At 43.1% G+C, this 25791-nt stretch overlaps 1 protein-coding gene across 5 annotated transcripts in view; it reads right to left on the reverse strand.

The window, feature by feature from the left end:
• Window positions 1-528: 528 nt before the first annotated feature.
• ATP9B (ATPase phospholipid transporting 9B (putative)) overlaps window positions 529-25791 on the reverse strand; it is a 298695-nt gene continuing 273432 nt past the window's right edge. For 4 of the 5 annotated variants that reach the window (XM_061594081.1, XM_061594072.1, XM_061594100.1 and 1 more), the window contains 8 exons: window positions 25548-25692; window positions 12245-12309; window positions 11792-11947; window positions 11593-11657; window positions 10999-11107; window positions 5412-5469; window positions 4406-4609; window positions 529-3000 (listed from right to left, as the gene is read on the reverse strand). In XM_061594081.1, coding sequence (XP_061450065.1) covers window positions 2864-3000; window positions 4406-4609; window positions 5412-5469; window positions 10999-11107; window positions 11593-11657; window positions 11792-11947; window positions 12245-12309; window positions 25548-25692 — 939 coding nt within the window. In that variant the 3' untranslated portion in view covers window positions 529-2863. Of the gene's footprint in view, window positions 3001-4405; window positions 4610-5411; window positions 5470-8658; window positions 8736-10998; window positions 11108-11592; window positions 11658-11791; window positions 11948-12244; window positions 12310-25547; window positions 25693-25791 lie in introns of those variants that run through there. The other variant, XM_061594090.1, reaches the window with a different exon arrangement.

A 25791-nucleotide genomic window follows, 5' to 3' on the forward strand; every position in this document is an offset into this window, starting at 1 on the left:
TTTTATCTATGAAAAAACACATGCAATTCAAGATGCTTACAAGATGAAATATATCTGGAGTTAATCTGCAATATGAAAACATAGCTCATTCTGACAAAGTAGGACACCAGTATAAACAAAGAGAAAAGGTGTTAACCTGCTCTATCTTCTCCCCAGTCTTCCTGTTTCATGGGTTAGGCTTGATTGTTGGCTTTTACGCAGGACATGCCAACAATGTGTTAGATATTTACACTCCATCTACACTTGTTCTAGAATGTTCTGTTATACAAAGGAAGAGTAGGTTGACACATCTTAATACTTTGTGCCCTCACATGGGAATCAGTGCTGGAAACGGAAAGGTTTTGTGACAGATGCCGTATGTTCACTCCCACCAAAAAACTCACATTGACAGTACAGCAAAGGTGAAATGGTAATGCTTTTCTTTCCTATTTGGATTAGGCACAGTAAGCCACGAACTGCAAGTCACAAATATTGGTTAAATGTGTTGTTTTCACACAGTGCTCTCACACTAACCATGTCATTGTCAGTCAGTTTTTAATATACATATGTACATATTTATATACATGAGATACACAATACACTTATGTATATATTGGAGTTCTTGTACACAGATATGCTCAGGTAAAACTACTTGCATTTGTTAAACCAGGTCTGTTTTTTTCTTATTAATTTAGCTCACAATAAAGTTATTTTATATCAAAAGATGACCAATCATCTTTAAGCTTTTGTTCATGTATCAAATTTAAACACTGTGAGCTTTGTCTACTTGGAACATATGGATAAATCACCGCAATAAAAATGGACATTGGCTACAATATTGCTGACTGCTCTGTTCATTAGCTTCTGATTATTTGTAATTGTTTATTTATAAGTATTCCAAAATAACTGGACGTATTTTAGCTTTCTGTTTTCAGTTACAACAATTACAGCACAACATAGAGAAAAGCTTAGCAGATTTCACACATCATGAGCAGAGCCGTGTGCCAACACATCATCCCCACCCCCTGGTGACATCTAGTGGGCACTGTGATTAACTGATTGTTCCATAAAGTCACAGAAAACAAATTAATTAGCAATGCATAAAAGAAAAACCATCAAACATATTTATTTTACAAACCTTCAATAATAATATTTGGTAGAAATGAGGTTTTATTGCTTTTATAATGAAATTTTTTTTTTAAAGAAGAAGCAAGGATCAGCTGCTGTTAAACGTCTTTAAAACAAATGGAGTGGATTGTAGCTCAAATAGTTTGGCAACAGTCTTTTTCTGGAAGTGTTCAAGATTAGCATTGTTATAAAATAACAAGGGCAGAAGACGATAGTTCTAAGTAACTACAAAAGGAGTTGTCTAACAAAACAATGTGATATAAAATACAATTACTAATTGCTTAAAGTGTACAAATAAATTCTTTTTTTTTTTTAGGTAAAGAAGCATGGTTAAATTATCTATTCTTTCAGCCGGTACTTGGCTATGCTGAATAACCTGGTACATCTATTTCTTGAAAAAGGAAACAGCACTGTGGAAAATATATATCCTGCATAATAATACAGTACTTAAGATTCAGACAACTATCCATCAAGATTTCACCAGTGTGTCACCTTCTTTTCTTTGTAGTTATTAACTCAGAAATTATGTTTTGGAAGATGATGGATTTTCTGCTATTGTTAAGATGTCAATTTTATCCTTTTTACCTGAGTAACCTTAAGAAAACAGATTACAATGTGCATGTACTTGCCTGACTCAAGAGTTCCATGTGCAGCCTATGCTCACAGAAAGTGTGTACACAGAACCTCATTAATTTAAACTGAGAGAGTCAATCCACAAGATGAACATGTGTGTGGATCAGTTTCCTCTATTGAAATTAATGGGGAAAACATTCCAGGCACAAGACTTGTGCATGGGCACTGGAACCCCTGCACCCAGAACAGATCACTGATTGCATGTTTGGGCATGATACATTAAACATGTCTGCTACATAACCATTTCAATGCGGCTTCAGCAGAATCCCCACTAAAATGATGAAAGCTGCACAAAAAGACTGTTGGTGGATTTTTTTCCATTCAAGGTTAATTTCTATACATGAAGTGTCCAGTAGTGTGCTGACACTTCTTGAATACAGTTTTACAAATACAAAGTGGGTAGGAATTTATAAAATATTTACTTAACAGTAAAGTCTAGTTCAATCTGTACAGATCAGTAGGCATAATGGAATTATGTACATAAATTTATTTTCATCACATTTGTTCAAAGTAGCCTCCATTTGCAATTGAAAGGCTGCTGTTAGCAACTCAGATACTCAGATTTCTTAATGCAGCTAGCAATGGAGTGTACAGGAAAAAAGAGGACCACAGATCCCAAACAAATACTGTGCTATGCAGGCAGCTGTATGTAATTCATGTAGTGCATATATCAGTTACATATAGCAGCAAATACAGACAATGGCATTTACAGTTTCTAGGCTTGTTACACTTTATTTATGTGGCAATGAATGAATATTCCTATGAAAGAAAGTGATGACCAGCAAATTATAAGCTTACAGAAAAAATGTTTTCAGTTTCATGTGCAGAAAAGTAGTGCAGTAGGAATAAATCCTTTACAGTAGCAATTAAATAATCTAGAAGCTCTGTTAACTCAGAAATTTAATTTTAAAAGCTGTGAACAAAAGGAAATTTATTGTTCTGAACAGTTTTGCTAATAAAGTTCACTGTAACATCTCAAAGAGGCTCCCACTTTTTTGTGTTTGCTCCATGTTCTTGTTATTTTTCCTCTCTAACCTATTACATACTGAAGTAGAATGAGAATGCTTGAAGCAATTTCTAGCTATAGTCACATTGGTGGAAAAACACAGGTGTGCAGTCACTTTTATGAGGTAAGTTTGGAGTAACTTGGAGGAGAAAATTTACGTTTTAAGTACTTCAGAATATAAAGTGGAAGACAGCTTACTACAGTGATGGCTGACACTTTCCACAGGAAGGTCACAGTTGTGATAAAGGCAAGATCTATAGACATAAAAAAGGGAAAATAAGTTATAAAAGCAGGAAATTGGATGGGGGTGGGAATGTCCATTGCCCAAGATCAATAAATATCACCAAACTATTGTCACAGGTTATTTTAAAAAGATAGTAAGATGTTAGGATCTGGCTAATTTTAGGACACAGTTGTACAATGTCTTATGTTTCTTCTAAAATTTCTTTTTAAAATCAGCATCTCCTGAAAATGGCCTGAATGACACCCGGCTATTGCTTGAAAATGCCAGGTTATTGCTCAAAGGCAATCATGGCAAGAACAAAGACAAGTTGTTAAAATCTGTCACCTTTCATTGTAAAAATGCCAGAGAAGACATAGCAATATTTGTAGCTATTATTCAAAATTCTCATCATATAGCAGCAACTACATTACTATGCATTTATCAGAGCTATACTTTTATTCAATCACAAAACATGTACTTTTCACAGCACTGACAGGCATTTTCACCGTGACTTCATATTGTAACAGAGGATAACCTAGATTCCCAGATTTGATGAAGAACAATTTCTGATAACGTCTTTATAAAATGGCAATCTCTCATACTTCAGCTATCCTGCTTTTCTTTCAAGCTTGTCCAAAAAAGGCACACTTTAAGAGTTGAATATGTAAATTTAAAAATATACTCAGTGAAACAGTCAATAACTTAATCAGCCCTTTTAAATTCAAATCCATTAAGATCCCAACCATTTACAGAGTTGTAGAACATGAAAAGAGCACTTTGTTTTTCACTGCTAGAAAAATTAAGCTTACTATTTTTTGGTGAGTTTGTCCTAGTACTCTATGGGGCACTTTATTTTTAAGAAAATAGCAATTATACCTACCTAAGAAAGCTCCAAAAGACACTCTGCCTATACCTGCTCCGATAAGGTAGAAGAAGAAAGGACAGATTTATAGAAAATCAAGGAAATAAGAGAAGATCCAATATATAATAAAAAGGAACGTGTTAAGAGAGCTCTGAAAGGTGTGAAAGTGGTTAGTAATATCTGAAGATTGCTCTCCTAAAGACTAAACTATTATACATTCTGGAGTATATTCCAAAAGTAAACACTGTTTTTAAAATCTACATTAAATACATAAAAGGCAGAGGCCACTAGCTCTGTGCCTCCAATAGGATTTTTAATTTGGATGCTGTGGGAGAGAGGAATCCTAATGAAAGCCCTTGTGATAAAGGTCAGATTTCTATTTGCAACGAAAGACATTTCTTCTCAATAACTTGCTTGGTGTCAACTATGGCAACAGTCCTCATATCTTGGCCAAATTAATACAGCTGAATAGATTTTAGACAAAAACTATAGTCATTTTGCCCTCAGTCGTGTAAACATATGACATCTTAAAACAGAATAGAGACTATATATTATGCAAATGATAGCTACTCACCAAAATACTCATTTAGAAATGCAAGAGAGGCCACATAGCAGCAAAGACTGAAGATTTCAGCCACCACCATTAACCAGTGCCATGTTCGTATAGTAAGTGCAACCATCAAGAGCTCAGTCAGGATTAGTGCCGTGAAAGAAATGGCAACAACATGGACAAATTCAGATTCAAAAAGCAAAAGAGCTCCGTACATCAGAATGCCACCTGAGAAAGACATACAAGACCTTTAATAACAGATTCACTGTATAGCTCATTTTCTTAATGTATGTCTCATCGGAGCACTTCTCCATTTGTTTCCAGGCCTAATTCAAGATGCTCGCATTAGTGTTTAAAACCCTAAATTATTTGGCCCCCAATATCTGAAAGACTGTCTCCTTCTTTACAGACCCTCTCAGGTGTTAAGATCAGCAAAGGGGACCTTATTGGTAGTTCTGCCACCCTCAGAAGTTTGAGGGATGGTGGTCTTGGAGAGGGCATTCTCGGTGGGAGCCCCTAAGTTGTGGAATTCCTTCCCTGCAGAGGTGCGTTTGGTACCTGTGCTGTACAGTTTTCAGTGAATGCTAAAGACACACCTCTTTACCCTGACCTTTGGCACTTGTGATGTATGTTTTCAGGACCCACCCTATTCCTGTGAATGTAATGTGTTTTAATTGTTTTTAATACTGTATTTTAAATTTTTGTAACCCACCCAGGGACTTACTGGTGAAGGGCGTACAATAATACGAATACTGATGATCTGTACATGAATTCATGCATTCAGGAATTGCATGGAGGGGAAGACAGGAAAGGGGCTGGGATAGAGACATGCATTAAAAGTAACAATCTATGTTTAACTACAAATTATGTTGCACACTACTTGAATATTGTATTTCAGGTTAATATACAGCAATGAAAAAAACCAGGTGAAAAAAAGGTTAAGCTTTGGGAATTTAATAGTGAAGCTGAAAAAGTTTTGTTACAGGACAAAAAAATCTGCAGTCAAGAAAAAATTAGACAGCTCTCTTACCTTGATAAATACTGATTAAAACCCAGATGAGGAAAGTCTTAAATGACAAGGATCTTCCCTAGAAGAAGCAATGAAGACACATTTGCTAACAACTTTAACAAGGCAAAGTATATAATTCTACTAATTAAATTAGCAAAATCCATATCCATTGTTGCTGCAAGATTTTTGTTGGTTTTGGGATTTAGAAATTAATCGTAAAAGTGTGAACCTATAAATATGTACCTAAGCACAGAAAATGAGACAGGTTCAACAAACCTGCTGTCACTGAACTATCTGTAGTTTACTGAACAATCTATGTTTGAGACTAGCTCTATTGGACTGGAATTTATCCAGAAAAGAAGTATATTTTGGGATGAATATTTCCAAGACTACAACTACCCTGTTTTTTAAGAGGATACGGGGTATATTCCAGCAACTGCATTTGGAACTGAAACCTCAAATATTTATTTTAAACTTTTGCAAAGATTCAACTTTCCAACTGAATGTTTGATGCTGTGGTTTCATTGTGCAATTGTTAAAATCACATCTGAAGAAAACCCAGCTATATCTTCTTGACAGGAGTGTTTGTTTTTCATTACTGATACAGGCTTCTAACAAACAGTTTCACTTACCCCCTTAAAATCACCACATGAAGTTATAATATGCTGAATGGTATCCATGGATCATGACTTTTCACAGTACAGGAAAAGCATTCCCCCAAGTGAAAAGGAATATATTTGTGTATACCTGAAGTGTCACAGAGCTCTGAATTGTGGCTCGTGATTAAAATCCAGAGAACTGGTCTCCAGTGTGGTGCTGGAGAATCCCAAGATGATAGTTCTAGGTGATTTCAATATCCATGCCTTAGATGCCTTGGGACAGGCTTGGGAGTTCATGGCCTCCAAGACAACCATGGCACTGTCTCAAATTGTTAATGGCACAACACACAGAGCAGGGCATACCTTTGATTTAGTCTTTGCCCCAAGAGGGGTGGCCTGCAAATGCACTACTTCCAGGCTACAAGTGTTGACTTGTAGCAGCAAACCTGGCCTTGCAGGGGTGTGGGACCAGTTAAGATGGTTTGCCCCCAGAGAGTAAAGGAAGCTGAAGGATCCCTGAATGCTCTGAGGTAATTTCCAGTGACAGAGCCTGTGATTCTGCTGAGGCTCTTGTCTTGATGTGGAATGGAGAGATGAGGAAGGCCTTCAACACAATCACTTCTGGTGTTCCTCTTTGGCACGGTGGAGCCCAGGCAGCCCCTCTGTTTACTGAGGAGTTGCGGGTGATGAAACAAGTCAAGAGAGAGCATAAGTGGCATAAGACATGTTCTGAAGTTGATAGAGCACTTGCTAGGGCATATAATTGTGCCTATCTAGTAGAAGAGGTTCTTTGCTGCCTCCACTGCATCCTCAAAGTCACCCAGCTGAGCTTTTAATGTGGTCCAGAGACTTGTCAATCCAAACATGGAGAATGAGTCTCTGGAGCGCATGGAGGCCAACTGTGAACGATTTGTTCAACACTTTGAGGATAAAGTCGCTTGACTCTGTAGTGACTTAAAACGCCTCAGCTATGGCAATTCTGGTTGAGTTGCCCAATTCCTCACTTGAGGCACATGTGGGATCATTTTTGGTTTATGCAGCCTGATCAGATGACAGGATACTCGTGGTTTTGTATCTGACTACATGCCCTTTGGATCTGGACTACTCTGCCTCAATCATATCTTCAAGTAGCCATCCAGTGGAGCTTTTTCATATTTTCCAGGGTCTGTTAACATCAACTCCATGAAACAGAGTTTTAGACCCTTCAGAAGCCCAACATGAATTGTTTGTAGGACACTTCAACGGTAAAGTTGTTTGCCTCCATAGCAATCTTGATGCTCCATCTACATATACTAAAGTCCCCATTGAGGTGGCCAGGGCAACATCTGCTGCAATTCTTGGGATCAGTTTCAGCTTATGCAGACTGATGACACAAACAAGGTGCTTGCATTGATGTAGTCAGCAACTTGTCCTTTCAACCCTTGCCCTTCTTGGCTTATTAAAGCTTGCCAAGAGGGTATGTCCAACTGGATCCAGGGTGTGATCAATGTGTCTTTGCAGGAGGAAGTGGTGCCAGCCGCCCTGAAAGAAGTGGTGATCAGACTGTTCCTGAGAAAGCCCACCCTGGACCCATTGGTTTGTGACAACTACTGTCTGGTCACAAATACCCCTTTTTAGGGGAAGTGATTGAGTTGGTTGTAACACAGCAATTGTAAATACTCTTGGATGAAACATATTATCTTGACCCATTCCAATCTGGATTCAGGCCTAGATATGGGATTGAATCAGCCTTGGTTGCCCTTTGTCGGGGGAAGGATGAGTTTGACCCTGTTATTCTTACTTGATCTCTCAGAGGCTTTTGATACCACTGACCATGGTATCCTTCTGAGCTGACTTGGTGAGATAGCTTTCAGAAGCACTGTTTTACAGCATTTTTGATCCTATCTGGGGTTGGTTTCAGAGAATAGCATTGGTGATTGTCTTTCCCCCCTCTGGCAGTTATGTTCTGGGGTGCCACAGGGCACCATCTTGTCCCCAGTGCAGTTTCACATCTATATGAAGCCACTGGGAGTGATCATTAGGAGATTTGGGGCAAGGTACGCTGATGAAATCCAGCTCTATTTCTCTGTAACATCTGAACTGGGAGAGACCATGCAAGCCCTGGACCAGTGCCTGGACTCAGTGGTGGGGTGGATGCAGGCCAGTAAATTGACTCTGAAGTCCAGCAAGACAGTGGTGCTGTGGGTAGGCGGTTCCCGAGTCTGGATAATTGGTCAGTTGCCTGCATTGGATGGGATTGTACTCCCTCTGAAAGAGCAGGTTTGTAATCTGGGGCTGCTCCTGATACATCTATGTCGCTGGAGGCCCAGATGACCTCAGTTGCTAGAAGTGCCTTTTACCAGCTTTGGCTGGTAAGCAAGCTGCAGCTGTTTCTAGACCAGGATAGCATGACCACTGTTGTCCATGCAATGGTAACCTCCAGGCTGGATTACTGTAATGCGCTTTATGTGGAGCTGTCTTTGAGTTTGATCTGGAAGCTCCAGCTGGTGCAAAATGTGGTGGCGAGACTGCTCACTGGGGAAGGGTATCACCAACATGTCACCACACGGCTGAAAGAATTGCACTGGCTGCCTATTAGCTACTGGGCTACGTTCAAGGTGCTGGTTTTGGGGTACAAAGGGTACCCGAAAGGGTACCTTGGGACCAGGGTATCTGAAAGATCATCTTACCCCTTATATACCCAGTTGATCACTGTGCCCTGCAGGTGAGGGCCTCCTGCAGATACCATCTTATCAGGAAGTCCATTCTGCACAACATAAGAAGCAGGCCTTTAGTGTTGTCGCACCTACCCTTTGGAATTTCCTCCCCTTAAATATTAGATAGGTACCTTCTCTGTTATCTTTTATGTGCCAACTGCAGACCTTCCTCTTTCAACAAGCCTTTTAAGTAGAGACCTTAACCCAGTCTTTGTCTGTGTTGGAATTGCTTCTTAAAGATTTTTTTTTAAAAAGATGTTTTTAAGATGTTTTATTTTTAATCTATTTTTGAGATGTTTGTAAGTGTTCCGTCACATGTTTGCCATCCTACACTTCTTCTGGGAAGGTCGGGATAAAAATTTAAATAATTAATTAATTACTGCCCACCTTTGCTGGTGAAAGCCAGCTGGGGATGTGTGACTAGTTGGGTTCAGGGTACGGTAAACACTTCATTGTGGGATGGGGTGGTGCTTACTGTCCTGAAAGAAGAGTGCATCCACTCCTTAAAAAGCCAAACCATGCCCAAATGGAATGCACCAACTATTGACCAATTGCGAACACTCCATTTTTGGATAAGGTGATGGAGAGGGTCATGGTGGAACAACTACAGGAGTTTCTGGAGGAGATCCATTTCAGTCTAAGTTCAGGCCTTGGTTTGGGACTGAATCAGCCTTGCTTGATGACTTTTATCAGGAAAGAGGGGAGTACAACACAGCTTCTCTGGCTTAATGTCTTGGTGGCTTTTGATAATATTGACCATGGTATCTTGCTGGACGGGCTCTGTGGGATGCGAATCAGGGGCACTGCACTATTTTGTCTCCAGTGTGATTCAACAGCTATATGAAGCCATTAGGAGAGGTCATTAGGAGTTTGGGAACAAGGTGTCATCAGTATGCTGATGATTTCCCCATTACATCCAATTCAGGAGAGGCTGTGAAAGACCAGGACCGGTGCCTGGGTGCAGTGGAGGACTGGATGAGGGCCAATAAGCTGAGTTTGAACCCTAGGAAGACAGAGGTTTTACAGGGGAGTGGTTCTTAGATCTGGGAGACAGGGCAATTGTCTATCTTGGATGGCATCTCACTCCCTCTGAAGGGGCTGGCACGTAGTTTGGGAGTACTCCTTGAACCATCGTTGCCACTTGAGGCACAGGTCATCTCAGTGGCTAGTAATGCTTTTTATCAGCTTTGGCTGGTATGTCAGCTATGGTCGTTCCTGGATAAGGATAATCTGACAACTGTAGTTCATGTCAAGATTGGTTTACTGCAACACACTTTACGTGGGGCTGCCCTCGGGTCTCGTTTGAAATCTTAAGTTAGGGCAGAATGCTGCAGTTGGACGAGAGATGGGAATGGATTACTACCAAGGGACAATACCGGTTTTAAGAGACCTGCACTGACTTCCCATCTGTTACCAGGCCAGGTTCAAGGTTATTGTACTGGTGTACAAAGTCCTGAATAACTTAGGCCCAGGATACCTTAAGGACCACCTTACCCTGTACATTTCAAGTTAATCAATGAGAACACCTAGGGGAGCACTGTAAGTGGTCCCCCATGCGCTGAATCATGATTCATGTCAATGAAGAGTTGTGCCTTTAGTGTTATGGGCCCAACTCTATGAAACTCCCTCTTAGTTAGACTGCAACTGTCCTGCTGAGCTTCAGACACTTAGTTAAAACTGATTTATTTTGGGAGGCCTTTGCATGATGAATGCTTCTATGATGTTTTCTGATTTTTAAATTTTGTTTGTTTTGTTTGTTTTTGTTTTATGTTTTAAATCTGAGATTTTAAATTTTTGAGGTTTAATTTGTTTTAAATTTTGTATACTGTATATTTTTATCATTGTAAGCGATTCTGAGACCTCAACAGTAAAAACTGGGATATAGATTTTTAAATAAATGAATAAAATAAAACTGTAGCGGGCACGGTGGCTTTAAACTTGTATTGTAAAACACCCAACCATCAAACAACACACACCACAGCAAACTGCTTTTAAAACTAAGGGGAATTAAGAAACAGGTTGTACTTTGCAACATGGAGTCTGCTGTTAAAATGAAAAAAAAAAAGTTCTACTTAGTACTAGCAAGCTCTTGGGCACACCAGAAGTAGCATGGGGTTGAATCCATGAACATTTGAGTTCAATGGACACTAAGTCAAGCCATAACTAATTTGTTGCATTGATTTCAAATAGGACACAAGTTCAGATAAATGCCAAGAATTGTGCTCTTTTCAGGAATGTTTCTTGCTTTCACCTATGTAGTTTGCATCAACAGAAAGAATGTCACCCACATGTACCTGTTTTGAAAACTCTTACCTTAGTAAGGTCTTTATAAAGTTCTGGATAAAGCAGTGCCATTTCTGGTTTCACATCCTGATCCAACACTAAGGAGAAGACTGGAAACATTGTGTATATGGTTGCATACCTTAGGGAGAAAGTATTTGAAAAATATTTAAAAGCATATCCTTTACATGAACTGTCTCTCCCTTCCCTAATATCTTGGTGTTCATGGAAGCTAAGGTTTATGTTGACCTTGCTTTGTATTTGCTTTACCTCGTGTTTACTTAGAGGGAAGTTCTGGGAACCCACTGAAAATTGGGGCTTACTGCATCACGTGGATCCAGTGAGCATGAGATAAACTAAAGAATTCATGTACTTTCTGCACAGACCTCACTTGTGTAATAAATTTGACTTGTGTGAAACACCCATTAGGAGCATGTGTTTCAATTCACTGGTTCCTGTCTAGAATTAGTACTGCCCTAGAAGCACCAAGAAAAAGACTCTAGCGGCCATCTAGTGAACGTTACTGTTCATTATGACTAATGGCTATTATCATAATGATCATCTTTGAAACAAAAAACCAGAACACCTCTGAAATAAAGTTTTCAAAGGATTTTATCTCCTACTTACCCTACCATTAGGAAACCCTGGTACAAAGGAACAGATGCAAAATAGAAGACTGAAGAAAACACAGCCTAGAGAAAGAACACAGTGTATTTATATAAGGAATATTACAGATAATACAGAATTTGCATTATTTAATAATTTAAATAATTAGAACAAAAAATTCCAAACACTATTCCTCACAAGAGCAAAAAGAATTAAATACCTGCATAGTTGAAATAATGAGGCCTCTGTGCATGACAAACTGACCAAGCGCTGCTGATCTTTTGTAACTATTTCGACCATGTACCATTAGCAGCCTGCCAATGTGTTTAAACTGTGTAATGGAAAAATCAGCAGCCAAGGAAGCTTGTTTTCCCTCCTAAATTGAAAATAAAATCACATATTAAAAAAATTATGATAAGCGCCATCTTGGAAAAATACAGTCTGTTAACATGTTTAACAATGCATGCCTCCAGATATGAGCAATGGGTATTTTTTACACAGCATACTCTTTTACTATCATCTCCCTCCTGTTACGAGTTACCAAAAAAGTATAAAATCCTATTATAACAAAACATGAATAAGATATACATATATCAGACATGTTTACTATTTAAAATAGTGGATTTGAACATATTATAAAGTACACATTTAATAAAATCTGTAATCATTGTACCTTTCCTTCAATTCCAATTCCACAGTCTGCTGCCTGGATCATACTGACATCATTTCCTCCATCACCTGAAAAAATTTGAAATCTCCTGTCACATTTTAGATCCATTCCAGAAGCCTTTTATATTTGCTTATTGGATTTAATTTCACTTGGTTTAATGAGTTATTTAACGTTTAGAGTAAAAGAATTTTTGTTCTCTCAGTTTTGGGATTGCAAAAAAGAAAGTAGACACATCACAGGTCAATATATAACTCACTTCAACAATTTCTGGTCTCTTACATGAAAATTTACCATTCAGAGAATCTATGTTGACATGAAAAACTGATGACCCACTTATTAATTGCTGCAAAAACAGAGTTTGCACATTGTTTTAAAAAAGCAGCAAATCCCCACTGAATGTCATTGGATATTCATGGCCTACATGAATTGGCCTACAAGAGTTGGACTTGCTGAAACCTATTGATTTAAAGGACTCAGGTGTGCTTTATTATCTGCTGGATACTATCTACAGCCTGCTATATTGTTATTCACTAATAGGCAAAAAACCCTTGCGGTTTAAGAATGTACCTATAGCCAACAGATATTTCTATCAAAGTTTAAAAAGCAAGGAAATTGGTCAGCTATAGTGAATGCACCAGGGGAACAGGAGACCTGACCTCATGTCTGAGATATTGTACTGCCTTACAAATTTATAAAAATGCAAACACCATTTGGGTTGGTCTTTCATAGTCCAATCCAATTCCTGTGTAGCTTGGAAGAATTTGGTAACATGTGCCTCTGAGCATATGCTGAGTGGTGGCAACACCTCCAATCAGCCCAAATAACAGAAACAAGACATGTGTTGTGCTGATCTTGTTTTAGCAGGGAGAAAGCAACGATATTAAGACAGTTGATATAATTCAGAGGGTCATTTTAAATATGTTTGACTGACTTTGCAATTTATGTGAAGTTTCCAATAGTAAATTATTTTCTTTTGCTTCTGTTTCTGTGAATATGTGAAACACAGCAACACTTTGCATAAATTATACTAAAAAAACTCAAAAAACTATTGCAGAATAATGGCACTGATTATTCTGCAGAATAGTCTCCAGTGACATGAGGAGTGTCCCAGTTTACACAAGATAAAACAGTGGGAGGAGAAATATATTCAATTTCTAGCAAATTTCTAGGTATGCTCTATGTTATTAACTGACCATGCTCACCCTTCCTTAAGTTCAGTGGTTTAAGCACAGCAAGCTGAAAACATGCATCTTGGGCGGACCAAGTTTGTTTTTTTCCCAACAGCTAGAGTCATTGTTTCAGTGGCAATATATTGTAATCAGTCTAATTTTACATATCAGATTCAACAATGCACCCAAAATAAAAATAGAATATAACCTCCAGTTTGAAACACAAAAAGCTGTCTTCACCATCATATGACAGTGACCAATAAAAAGGCTTTGAAATTAGTAAAAATAAATTTGACACAGATTTCTAAGATGAATAATGAGAGAATACAACTTTCTAGTTTAGATTCTCTGTAGAAACAGTAGTAACACAGGAAAGAAGCAAAGAACAACATACAAAAAATGTAATTCTCTATCTTTAGAGATGCAGCCCTGATTGCAGGTGTTGCCATCACTCAGCATATGCTCAGAGGCACATGTTACCAAATTCTTCCAAGTTACACAGGAACTGGATTGGACTGTGAAAAACCAACCCAAATGGTGTTTGTAGTTTTACAAATTTGTAGGGCAGTACAATATCTCAGACAGGAGGTCAGGTCTCCTGCTCCCCTGGTGCATTCACTATAGCTGCCCAATTTCCTTGCTTTTTAAACTTTGATAGAAATATCTGATGGATATAAGTACATTCTTAAACCGAAGGTAAGAAATGGGATCCTGTGCAAGTTTGCTGAGAATGGATTGATCATTGACATGCTTATTGAGTTCAGTGGGATTTACTCCCCTGCAATCATGCTTAGGATAGGTGAAACTGACCACAGGGGAGATGGGTAGGGGAGGAGGAAGAGGGGCAGGAGAGGAAGAAGGGAGAGGGAGGCGAGGCGAGGCGAGGGGGAGGAGAGGGGAAAGGCAGGTCTGCTCATTTGCATGCTTATTGAGTTCAATGGGATTTACTCCTGTGCAATCATGCTTAGGATAGGCAAAACTGACCATGAGAGCGGAGGAGAAGGGGGAGGAGGAGGGGAGAGGAGAGGGAAAGTGGGAGGGGGAAGGAGGGAGAGGGGATTGGAAGGGAAGGGAGTGGGAGGGGAGGGGCAGGGGAAGGAATAGGAGGGAGGAAGAGGGGAGGGTTGGTTTGATCATTTGCATGCTTATTGAGTTCAATGTTCAAGTGTAGTTTGTGAAAGGTGTTGAGAGTTGCTAGGAGATGCCCTATTCGCCTCACAGAGCTAAAACCACTCTGGTCACTGGAGCTCTGTCAGGGAAATAGGAGCCTCCTAACAACTCTCAGCACCCTTCACAAACTACACTTTCTAGAATTCTTTGGGGGAGGCCATGACTGTATAAAGTGGAAAAAATGTCTGGTGTGGGTGTGGTCCCCTGACTAGCCAAGCCAAACAGCTTTGAGCCTGGCTTTTAGAACACTAGGCTCCTGCTGGGAGGAAGGGCAGGAGTACCACAGGGTTCTATCCTCTCCCCCATGCTATTCAACATCTATGTAAAGCCGCTGGGGGCCATCATCAGGAGGTTTGGGCTGCAGTGTCACCAATATGCGGATGACACTCAGCTCTATCTCTCGTTTAAGTCCTCGCCAGAGGTGGCTGTGGATACCGTGTCCAAGTGCCTGGAATCCGTTAGTGGATGGATGGGAGAGAATAGGCTGAAGCTAAACCCCAACAAGACCGAGGTGTTGCTCGTGGGAGACAAGAGAAGGTTGGGAGATATAGACCTGGTGCTTAATGGGGTGAGATTACCCCTGAAAGACCAGGTCCGCAGCCTTGGGGTCATTCTTGACTCCCAGCTGTCCATGGAGGCTCAGGTCTCGGCAGTGAGCAGGGCAGCTTGGTATCAATTACATATAATAAAGAGGCTACGACCCTACCTTCCTGTCCATCTGCTCCCGCAGGTGATACATGCCCTGGTCTCCTCTCGCTTAGACTACTGTAATGCGCTCTACGTGGGGTTACCCTTGAAAACGGTCTGGAAATTACAGCTGATACAAAATGCGGCGGCATGTCTGATCAAGAACAGCTGTCGCCGTGATCACATAACTCCGGTGTTAGTAGACCTAGACTGGCTACCAGTTGTTTACCGGGCCCAATTCAAGGTGTTGGTGTTGACCTTTAAAGCCCTATACAGTTTTGGCCCAGTTTATCTGAAGGAGCGCCTCCAGCATCACCAATTATGCCGCCTGACGAGATCAGCCACACAAGACCTCCTCTTGGTCCCGCCACTCAAAACAGCCAGGCTGGTGCGGACCAGAGAGAGAGCATTCTTGATTGTGGCCCCCACCCTCTGGAATTCCCTTCCTTTTGACCTTCGACATGCCCCCTCCCTGATGGGTTTCCGCCGGGCCTTGAAGACCTGGCTATTCAGGCAGGCCTATAGGGTTTTTGGGGTGGATTAGTTTTTATGATGTTATTAATTGGAAGGCTGGTTTTAGATTAATTATTGACTGTTTTTTAATGTATATGTTGTATTTATTGTGTTATTGTGCATCGCCTAGAGTGGCCATTAACTCGGCCAGATAGGCGACTCACAAATAACATTTTATTATTATTATTATATAAATCAAATAATAAATAAATATAAATAATTACAATGAAGTTCATTCTTACTGAGCATGCCTGCACTATCATAGATTCCAATGTTAAATTTCTTCAATTAATTAAAAAGGATTACAGCTGCTCTGTGAACATGGTTGATTTTTAATTAATTTCAACAAATTATTAGACCACTGACAGAAAAAAGCCCAACAGGGTCTGGATTTTTTCCTCTTGTTTTACACTTTGAACTCTAGATTCGCTCTGAGTGTTTTGTGTATCACCATGAAAATTTAAAGGGTTACTAAGCAAACATTTCTGAGTTCAGGACTGTAAGTTTTGTAAGATTTTGTTTTGACATGAGATTGTGTGAAGCAGCAGAATGGCATGGGGGTATTTTCAATTTAACATGGCGGAATGTGAAAAATCCATGCTAGCTATAGTAAACAGTCACTCTTGTGGCTGTATAATTATGGAGAAACTCACTTATGAGCTCAAACTATTACTGCAACAACTAGCAACTTTTTTTTGGTATGGACTCACTTCCTTAAATATTTAGAAGTTTATGATCCAGGACTATGATGCACAAAACAATAGCATCTTACTAGAATCAGAGACAGAATGAGTGGGAAGTATTACAAAAATTATTAAGAAGAAAATAGTACTTGTTTGTGTATTGGGACTGTTCATGCGGCACAAAGGATTTGTTTATTCTGATGGAATGAGGAACTGTACTGGGTAGTTTCAAATGCGATTGGTGCGTGAGTTACAATTGTTATATTTTCATTTTTTTGGTAAAAATAATGAAAATGTAAAAAATTAAAAAGCTTTGCTTTATTATTAATGCGTGGTACTAAAATTATTAACATGCCTTTTCAAAAGAGATATTTTGCTGCCACAATTAAGGCATCTCTTTCCCGCCCAGTGGAGCTCTTTAAAATGGACCACTGGTCTCACCTGAAGGGTGATTTTCCTATGAGTACGGACATCACAGCGGGTGTTAGCTCCACCTATCGTGCGAAGGCAAGAATGTCTTTGAAGTCAAGACTAGGGGCGTCAGGCCCCTCCCACTCTCTAGTTCATTCGCAGCGAGTCTAAGGAGAAATATCTAAAAATACAAGAACAAGGCCAACCGGCCTGGCAGCAGGAAAATAACACAATAGTACCATGCATAGTAACATGACTCCAACATAGCGATATAACAGAACTAGAAGTCTTGACTTCACTCTTAAATTTAAATATAATAGCGTAACAGTAACATATAATACATTAGAAAATATATAGTCATCCTCCAACTGGGAGGGTCGTGATGTCCGTACTCATAGGAAAATCACCTTTCAGGTGAGACCAATGGTCCATTTTCCCTATGAGTCCGGCCATCACAGCGGGATGTACCACAGCAGCCCATACAGGGAGGGACCACCCACGTGTTAATCCTCATTAAGAACCCGTTGCAACACTCGTCTGCCAAAAGATGCGTCAGCAGAGGCATAACGATCAATTTTATAATGCCTTATAAACGAGCGTGGAGAAGACCAGACTGCAGCCCTACAAATATCGGCAACAGGAGCATTAGTGGCAAAAGCAGCCGAAGTGGCAGCTGACCTGGTAGAATGAGCCGTTATACTAGCTGGAACTGACAGCTTCAGGGACTCATATGCTAAAGTAATACATGCCCTTAACCAACGGGATAAGGTAGAATTGGATACTTTATGCCCCATAGACCTTGGATGAAAGGATACAAACAGAGACTCCGTTCGTCGAATCTCTTGGGTCCTAGACAGGTAGGTCTTGAGAGCCCTCCGGACATCTAACGAATGCCAAGCCTTTTCGAGAGGATGGGAAGGATTTGGGCAAAAGGAAGGCAAAACAATGTCCTGGTTGCAATGAAAAACTGAATCGACCTTGGGACGGAAGGCAGGATCAGTCTTCAGCACAACAGAGTCCTTATGGAAGACGCAGAGGTGTCGAGCAGAAGACAATGCGCCCAACTCTGAAACACGTCTGGCAGATGTGATTGCGATCAGAAACAAGACCTTGAAGGACAGTATACGTAGGGGCACAGTCCTGATGGGTTCAAACGGAGGGCGTTGCAAAGCCTGCAGAACTTTCGGCAAACTCCATGAGGGGAACCGATGGACAACAGCTGGACAGCGTAGGGCGACTCCCCTCAAAAAGCATTTGATGAACGGATGTGAGGAAATATGATCTCCAGGACAGGACACTGAGAGAATGGACGACAGAGTGGACGCATGTCGACATAGAGTGTTGGGTCGAAGTCCCATCATAAAGCCGCTATGGAGAAATTGCAGCACCTGATGCACAGTGGCCTGGGATGGATCATGGTGGTGGGACTGACACCACTTGGAGAAAGCCACCCAGGTATGTTGATAAATACGAGTGGTAGATGGTCTTCTCGAGGCCAACATAATATCAATCGCAGCGTCAGACAGTCCAGCTGACTTCAAATGTCCCCGTTCAAACGCCACGCTGTTAGATTGAGCCAAGTAGGGTCCTGGTGCAGTACTGGACCCTGGGATAGGAGGTCTGGCCTGACTGGAAGTGTCCAAGGATCCATCATTCACATTGCCAGAAGATCTGAAAACCACGGTCGGCGTGGCCAAAATGGTGCTATCAGAACCAGCTGTGCACTCTCGGTTCGCGCCTTCCTCAAGGTTTTGGCTAACAAAGGTATGGGAGGAAAGGCGTACAACAGACTGTCTGGCCACGGTGTTGTCAGAGCATCCACTGCTTCTGCTGTTGAGTCCAGGTATTGGGCAAAGTACCTGGGAAGCTGGCAATTGCGACTGGAAGCAAACAGGTCGACTGAGAAGACGCCGAACCGACACTGGAGATGATGGGAAATGGATGGATGAAGTTTCCATTCTCCCGGAAAAACCTGTTGTCTGCTGAGCCAGTCTGCTGTCACATTCCAAATCCCTCTGAGATGTTCTGCTTTCAGGGATTGTAGATGTTGTTCTGCCCAGACAAAGATGAGGGAGGCTAAGTCCTGCAGAGGACGTGATCTGGTGCCCCCCTGTCTGTTCAAATGTGATTTTACACACGTGTTGTCTGTTCGAATGAGCACATGGTCCAAAGGGAACAGAGACTGAAAATGACTTAGAGCTAAATGGACAGCCTTTAGTTCCAGCCAGTTGATGCTTTGAGATTGCTCTGCGGTGGACCAAACCCCCTGAACGTACTGGGAGTTGCAGTGGGCTCCCCAACCTATGAGGCTGGCGTCTGTGGTTACAACGGTTCTGCGGGGTTCTCTGAAAGACGTGCCCTTGGAGAGGTGTTGAACCTTGGTCCACCAGCGGAAGGAGAGGTGCAGTGCGGGGCTCAAATGAACTTTGCGATGGTTGGAGCTGGCAATGTCTTTTTGAAAAGGCAACAGAATCCATTGAAGGAGCTGAGTGTGGGCTCGAGCCCATGGCACAATGTGGATTGTAGAGATGAACATCCCGAGCGCTCTGGCGAGAAGCATGACGTCTGCGGATGTTTGTTGCATCAAGGAACTTGTGATGCTTGTGATGGCAGTGATGCGATCTGGAGCCAAGAAGACCATTGCCTGCAGGGTGTCCAACATTGCCCCTAGATGTAGTAGGCGTTGGGTTGGTTGGAGATGGCTTTTGTCGAAGTTGACAAGCCAGCCGTAGGTCTGCAAAACATTGAGGGTGATCATTAGGTGATGATGAGCCAGCTCCTCAGACTTGGCCCGTATTAGCAGATCATCCAGATATGGGTAGATATGAACCCCTTGGGTCCGGAGGTAAGCCACTAGGATGAGTAGCACCTTGGTAAACACTCTTGGAGCAGAGGAGAGGCCGAATGGCATCGCTCTATATTGAAAGTGCTGGTGGCCAAAAGCAAATCGAAGAAACTTTCTGTGGGCTATACAAATGGGCACATGGAGATACGCTTCCTTAAGGTCGATAGAAGCCAGGAAGTCTCCTTCATGCAGACTCTCCGTAATGGAATGGAGTGATTCCATTTTGAACCTGCGATATGTTACAAAACGGTTGACAAACTTGAGGTCCAATACCGCCCTCCATGATAAATCTCGTTTTGGCACAGCAAATAGGAGGGAGTACACCCCTTCCGACCTCTCAGTTGTGGGAACTGGCTCTATCGCCGCTATGTCCAAGAGGTGGCGTATAGCTGTCTGCATGATGTTGTGCCTGGTTGGTGCCCTTGGGCAAGGGGACGGATGGAATCTGTCTGATGGAGTTGCCCAGAACTCTATGGCATAGCCATAACTGAAAAGGTCCCTGATCCAGGAGACCGTAGTAAGGCGCAGCCATCGATCTCCAAAATTAAGTAATCTGCCACCTATGGGGAGGGCGTTAATACTACTTGCGTAGGCGAGGGCCTCCCTTATATGAGGACGATGAGTTTCCCCTGCGCCCTTGGTACTGACCTCTGCCCTGGGGGCGTCGGTTCCAGGAGCCCCTGAATGCGGTGGGGTCATAGGATCTGAAGTCGCGGCCTCGTCCTCCTGGCCGCATTCCTCGAAAGGGCTGATTAGAACGGAAGGAAGGAAATCGCCTGAAAGGCCTGTGGTCGATGTTCTTGACTGTGGCCAGAACCGGTTTGTGGGCGTCTTTTGGATCAACCAGCACTGCCTTTAGAGCTTCCTCGCCGAAGAGTAGAGATCCGGAGTAAGGAGCCCTGGACAGGTTCAATCTGGCCGCTGAATCTGCTTGCCAATGGCGAAGCCAGAGGGTGCGTCGAGCAACTATTTGAGCCGTCATGGCTCGTGCCCCTAATTGAGTGGCATCCAGAGTGGCATCGGCCACAAAAGCTGCTGTCTTACGCAATTTCAATAGTGCTCTTCTGAGGGAGGCAGGATCAGGGTTAGCATCCTCTAGAAGGTCATCCAGTCACATCATAGAAGCTCTGGAAGAAATGGAGGCTGAAGTGGAGGCACGCATGGATAGGGCAGTGGCCTCGTGATTCTTGTGGAGGGCGAAGTCTATTCGTCGCTCAGTGGTGTCCTTTAAGTGGGATTCCCCTTCCCTGGGCAAAAGAGATCGTGAAACGAGGCGAGCGATTGGTTCATCTATGCTAGGGACGTCTAACTTGGTGGCAAAGTCTGGAGCTAGGGCGTAAAGCCTGTCAGCCAGGTTCTTGAAGCGTCGAGCTTGGAGTGGATGAGCCCATTCCTCAGAGGCTAATTTGGCAATTGGGTCCGGCACCGGGATGTAGTGTTCAGTAGGTGCAGGGGACTTCAGGACCTTGGCCCCTTTGATAGCTGGGGCGGACGAAGTTGAAGGCGCAGTCTGGAGACCAAGGGTATTAACTACTCTACGTGCTAGCGGCTGATAGTCTGAGGTATTAAACAAACGATACGATGTATCCTCCTCATGATCTGAATAGTCGCTCCAGTCGTCTCCTTCAACATGGTCAGTGAAAGTTGACTCCTCCGCATACGAGGCTTCGTCCGTACATCTGCCTCTGGCTACGTCAAAGGGATCTGGTGAGCAGGAAGGATGAGCTTCATGACACACACGTTGGTCCATGTTGAGTTGAGGTATGGCAGGAACTTGTGGTAGCGACTGCATTTGGGTGAAAAATGCCAGCATGGCTTGAAGTTGGGAAAGGAAATCAGGAGACAGCTGCAGCCTGGATGTGGCAGATGTATGTGCCTGAGGGGCTATTGGAACAGATGTTTGGGGCGGTAAAACGGAGGGAGGTTCGTTAGGTGAGCACTGAGCGGGAAAGCCAACAAACTGTTCCTCGTCAGAGGAAGCAGCAGGGGAATGGAGAATATCGCTTATGTGTGCCTGTGCTGTGGTGGTGGTTGGCACAGAGACATAGCGTGGGCGCTTTGGCTTGCTATGGCTGGAAAGATGTTTAGTCTTAGCCAGTGCTTTGGCATGTCTGGTCTTAGTCGTGTTAGGATGTTGTGGCTTGGCTGTTTTTGGCATGCCTGGCTGATCTGACACCATATGGGTTGATTGCGACATGCCTGGCTGTTCTGCCATCTTATATTAACTTGGGTGCAGTACACTGCCACGGAGGGGGCAGGATGTAAAGACCCGAACTGGCACAGTGTACGACCACAGAGGGGGTAGAATACACTGGCAGATGGCGAAGTGCACTGCCACAGAGGGGGCAGAATGCACTGAGGTATCAGCGTTAATATGATATAGGCTGTATTTAGAGTTGGCACACTCAGATTAGTGCTGTAGGCTGGGTTTCAGGCGTGGTACACGGCCCCAGAGGGGGCAGGATATACCAATATAAATCAGATTTAGTACGAGTCAGCCACTAAGATTAAAACTCCAGCCTTGATAATACAATCCAGCTACTAGGATTAAAGCTCCAGCCTTGATAATACGATCCAGCCACTAGGATTGGAGCTCCAGCCTTGATAATATAATCCAGCCACTTGGATTACAGCCACTAGGATTACAGCCACAGTAAATTTGTGTGTAAATCAGCCCTGTGCAAGTCTGTCTGCAGCACGAATACAATACACATACGGATAAATAGCCTGCAGGAAAGGTATCCGATGGTTAATACAGGGTAACAAAAAAGGCGGGAAATTTGAATTCAAAAAATGGCGCCCGGAAAAAAAGAGCAGGAAAAAATGATCCAAAAATGGCGGAGGGAGAAGAAGCAATGGCGGCTGTCTGGAAAATGAACTGGGGGAAGGGCTGTGGAGCACAGTCTCACAGGAAGAGCCGCGGGGCCAATAGCCGCACTTGCGGCTCTAAAAAAACCCCAAGGAAGAGACTGCCGAGAGAAGCCTGTGAGAGCCGAATCAACAGGCTCCGGAGAGGTAGGACCTCGGCAGGCTGAAATTAGGAGGTTGGAAAGAGGCAGGGAGCCGCAGCCGCAAGCTCCCACCTGGGAGAGAACCGCAGCCGCGGTCTCTCCAAGAGCTCCACAGAGTGCGGCTGGAGACAGGAAAAAACACTACGGGAGAGACAAAACGTAGAGAACCGCAGTCGCGGTCTCTGCTGAGCTGAAAGGCTCAAAAAACTGGGGAAATTGAAGGATCGGGAGGCGGAGGCAAAAAACGGCACCGAGCGACGAAGCCGCCGCAGCCGCAAGCTCCTGGGGAGGGAAAAAAGGAGACTGTGGGAGCCGGCTCCAAAGCGAGGGAAACAGCGGGCCAAATCGGGAGCTGCACCCGCAAGCTCCCGCCTGAAAAGCTAGAGAACCGCAGCCGCGGTCTCTGCTGAGCTGAAAGGCTCAAAAACTGGGGAAAACGGACCGGTAAGGGAAGATCCCCCCCAACAATTCTCCAGGAGACACGACGGATTAAAGACAAGACAGAGGGAAGGGAGAAGTGGAATTACAGATAACAATCTCCACACACACACAAGTAGGCACAAGAAAACTTAGCTAAGCTACGCTATCTGAGAACTGGCTCGTACGAAGGCAAGAATGAACTGGAGAGTGGGAGGGGCCTGACGCCCCTAGTCTTGACTTCAAAGACATTCTTGCCTTCGCACGATAGGTGGAGCTAACACCCGCTGTGATGGCCGGACTCATAGGGAAAATTGTACGAGGTCTTTTACATTCTGGCCCTCGGGATATTATAGACTCATCTGTAGCCCGCTGTGAAGAGTTTGCCAGGCACTTCCAAGATAAGATCGCATGCATTTGTCGGGACTTAGACTCCAATATTATAGCAGTTGGTCCTAATGAAGCATCCAGATCACGGTCTTGTCCTCATTTATTGGATGAGTTTCAGTCGGTGCAGCTCGAGGATGTTGACAAGATCCTTGGACTGGTGCGGGCGACCACGTCTGTTCTAGATCCTTGCCCCTCTTGGCTGGTGAAAGCTGGCAGGACCGGAACCGCCGGCTGGGCCAAGGAGGTAATAAATGCCTCTTTAAGAGAGGGAGTGGTCCCTGACTGCCTAAAAGAGGCGGTGGTGAGACTGCTCCTGAAGAAACCCTCCTTGGACCCAGATAACTTGAACAACTATAGACCTGTGGCAAATGTTCCGTTCCTGGGCAAGGTTCTGGAACGGGTGGTTGCCGGCCAGCTCCAGGGGCTCTTGGATAACACTGATTATCTTGATCCATTTCAATCCGGTTTTAGGCCCGGTTTTGGCACCGAAACAGCTTTGGTCGCCCTGTATGATGACCTTTGTCGGGAGAGGGACAGGGGGAGTGTGACTCTGTTGATTCTCCTTGATCTCTCAGCTGCTTTTGATACCATCGACCATGGTATCCTTCTGGGGAGACTCACGGAGTTGGGAGTCGGGGGTACTGCTTGGCAGTGGCTCCGCTCCTACTTGGTGGGTCGTCACCAGAAGGTAGTGCTTGGGGAACACCCTGGACTCTCCATTGTGGAGTCCCGCAGGGATCGGTACTGTCCCCCATGCTTTTCAACATCTACATGCAGCCGCTGGGTGCAGTCATCAGGAGTTTTGGGGTGTGTTGTCATCAGTATGCTGATGACACGCAACTCTATTTCTCCTTTTCATCCTCTTCAGGTGATGCTGTTAACGTGCTAAACTGTTGCCTGACCGCGATAATGGACTGGATGGGGGCTAACAAACTGAAGCTCAATCCAGACAAGACCGAGACACTGTTGGTGAGTGCCTTCACTGCCCAGATGGAAGATGTTCATCCTGTTCTTGATGGGGTTACACTCCCCTTGAAGGAACAGGTTCATAGCTTGGGAGTTCTTTTCGATCCTTCCTTGTCTCTTGAGGCCCAGGTGGCCTCGGTGGCACGGAACGCTTTTTACCATCTTCGACTGGTAGCCCAGCTACGTCCCTATCTGGACAGTGATGACCTCGCCTCAGTTGTTCACGCTCTGGTAACTTCTAGGTTGGACTACTGCAATGCGCTCTACGTTGGGCTGCCCTTGAAGATAGTTCGGAAACTACAGCTAGTCCAGAATGCAGCGGCCAGACTACTGACGCGGACCAGAAGGTCCGCTCACATAACACCTGTTCTGGCCCGTCTGCACTGGCTTCCTATTTGTTTCCGGGCTAAATTCAAAGTGCTGGTTTTGACCTATAAAGCCCTACACGGCATGGGACCGCAATACCTGGTGGAACACCTCTCCCAATACGAACCTACCCGTACACTGCGCTTGACATCTAAGGCCCTCCTCCGAGTTCCATCCCATCGAGAAGCTCGGAGGGTAGTGACCAGAACCAGGGCCTTCTCGGTGGTGGCCCCCGAATTGTGGAATAGTCTCCCCGATGAGGTACGCCTGGCGCCGACGCTGCTATCTTTTCGGCGCCAGGTGAAAACCTTTTTATTCTCCCAGGCATTTTAAAATGTATTTTAATAATTGTTTTTATAGTGTATTTTAAACAGTATCTTATTATTCTTATATTTTGATGTTGCTTGGTTTTTGTTGCTTGTTGTTTTGATTTTTGATTCTGTTATATTTACTGTATTTATATATCTTGCTTGTTTTATCTTTTATGTACACTGCCCAGAGAGCCTTTTTGGCTTAGGGCGGTATATAAATAAAATAAAATAAATAAATAAATAAATAAAATAAAAAAGGATCTTCCCATACTATCCTTTAATTTTACTTTTAATGTATTTTTCATTATCGTACTTGAGAGGACAAGCATCTCACTTGTTTGTCAATGGGAATAAAGCAGATACTTACCTATTGCACAAGTACGTTTTCCTGTGTGGTGTTGCAACAATTTTACTATGTGGGCTTTTTGGGTGGGTGAACATCGACAGCATACTACCGCTGGAGATTGATATGCTAGTTCTACGAATTCATGCTCATAGTACTTCAAACAGACCTAAAAAAGAAATACATTCAAATTGGGGGGTTACCACTCAACAGTATTCCAGTAGTATTTTTAGCTTAGACAATATGAGACCAAGCAGTTAGCTGAAAG

The sequence above is a fragment of the Rhineura floridana genome, chromosome 1 (assembly GCF_030035675.1).
Source record: "Rhineura floridana isolate rRhiFlo1 chromosome 1, rRhiFlo1.hap2, whole genome shotgun sequence".
In the NCBI taxonomy this organism is placed as follows: domain Eukaryota; kingdom Metazoa; phylum Chordata; class Lepidosauria; order Squamata; family Rhineuridae; genus Rhineura; species Rhineura floridana.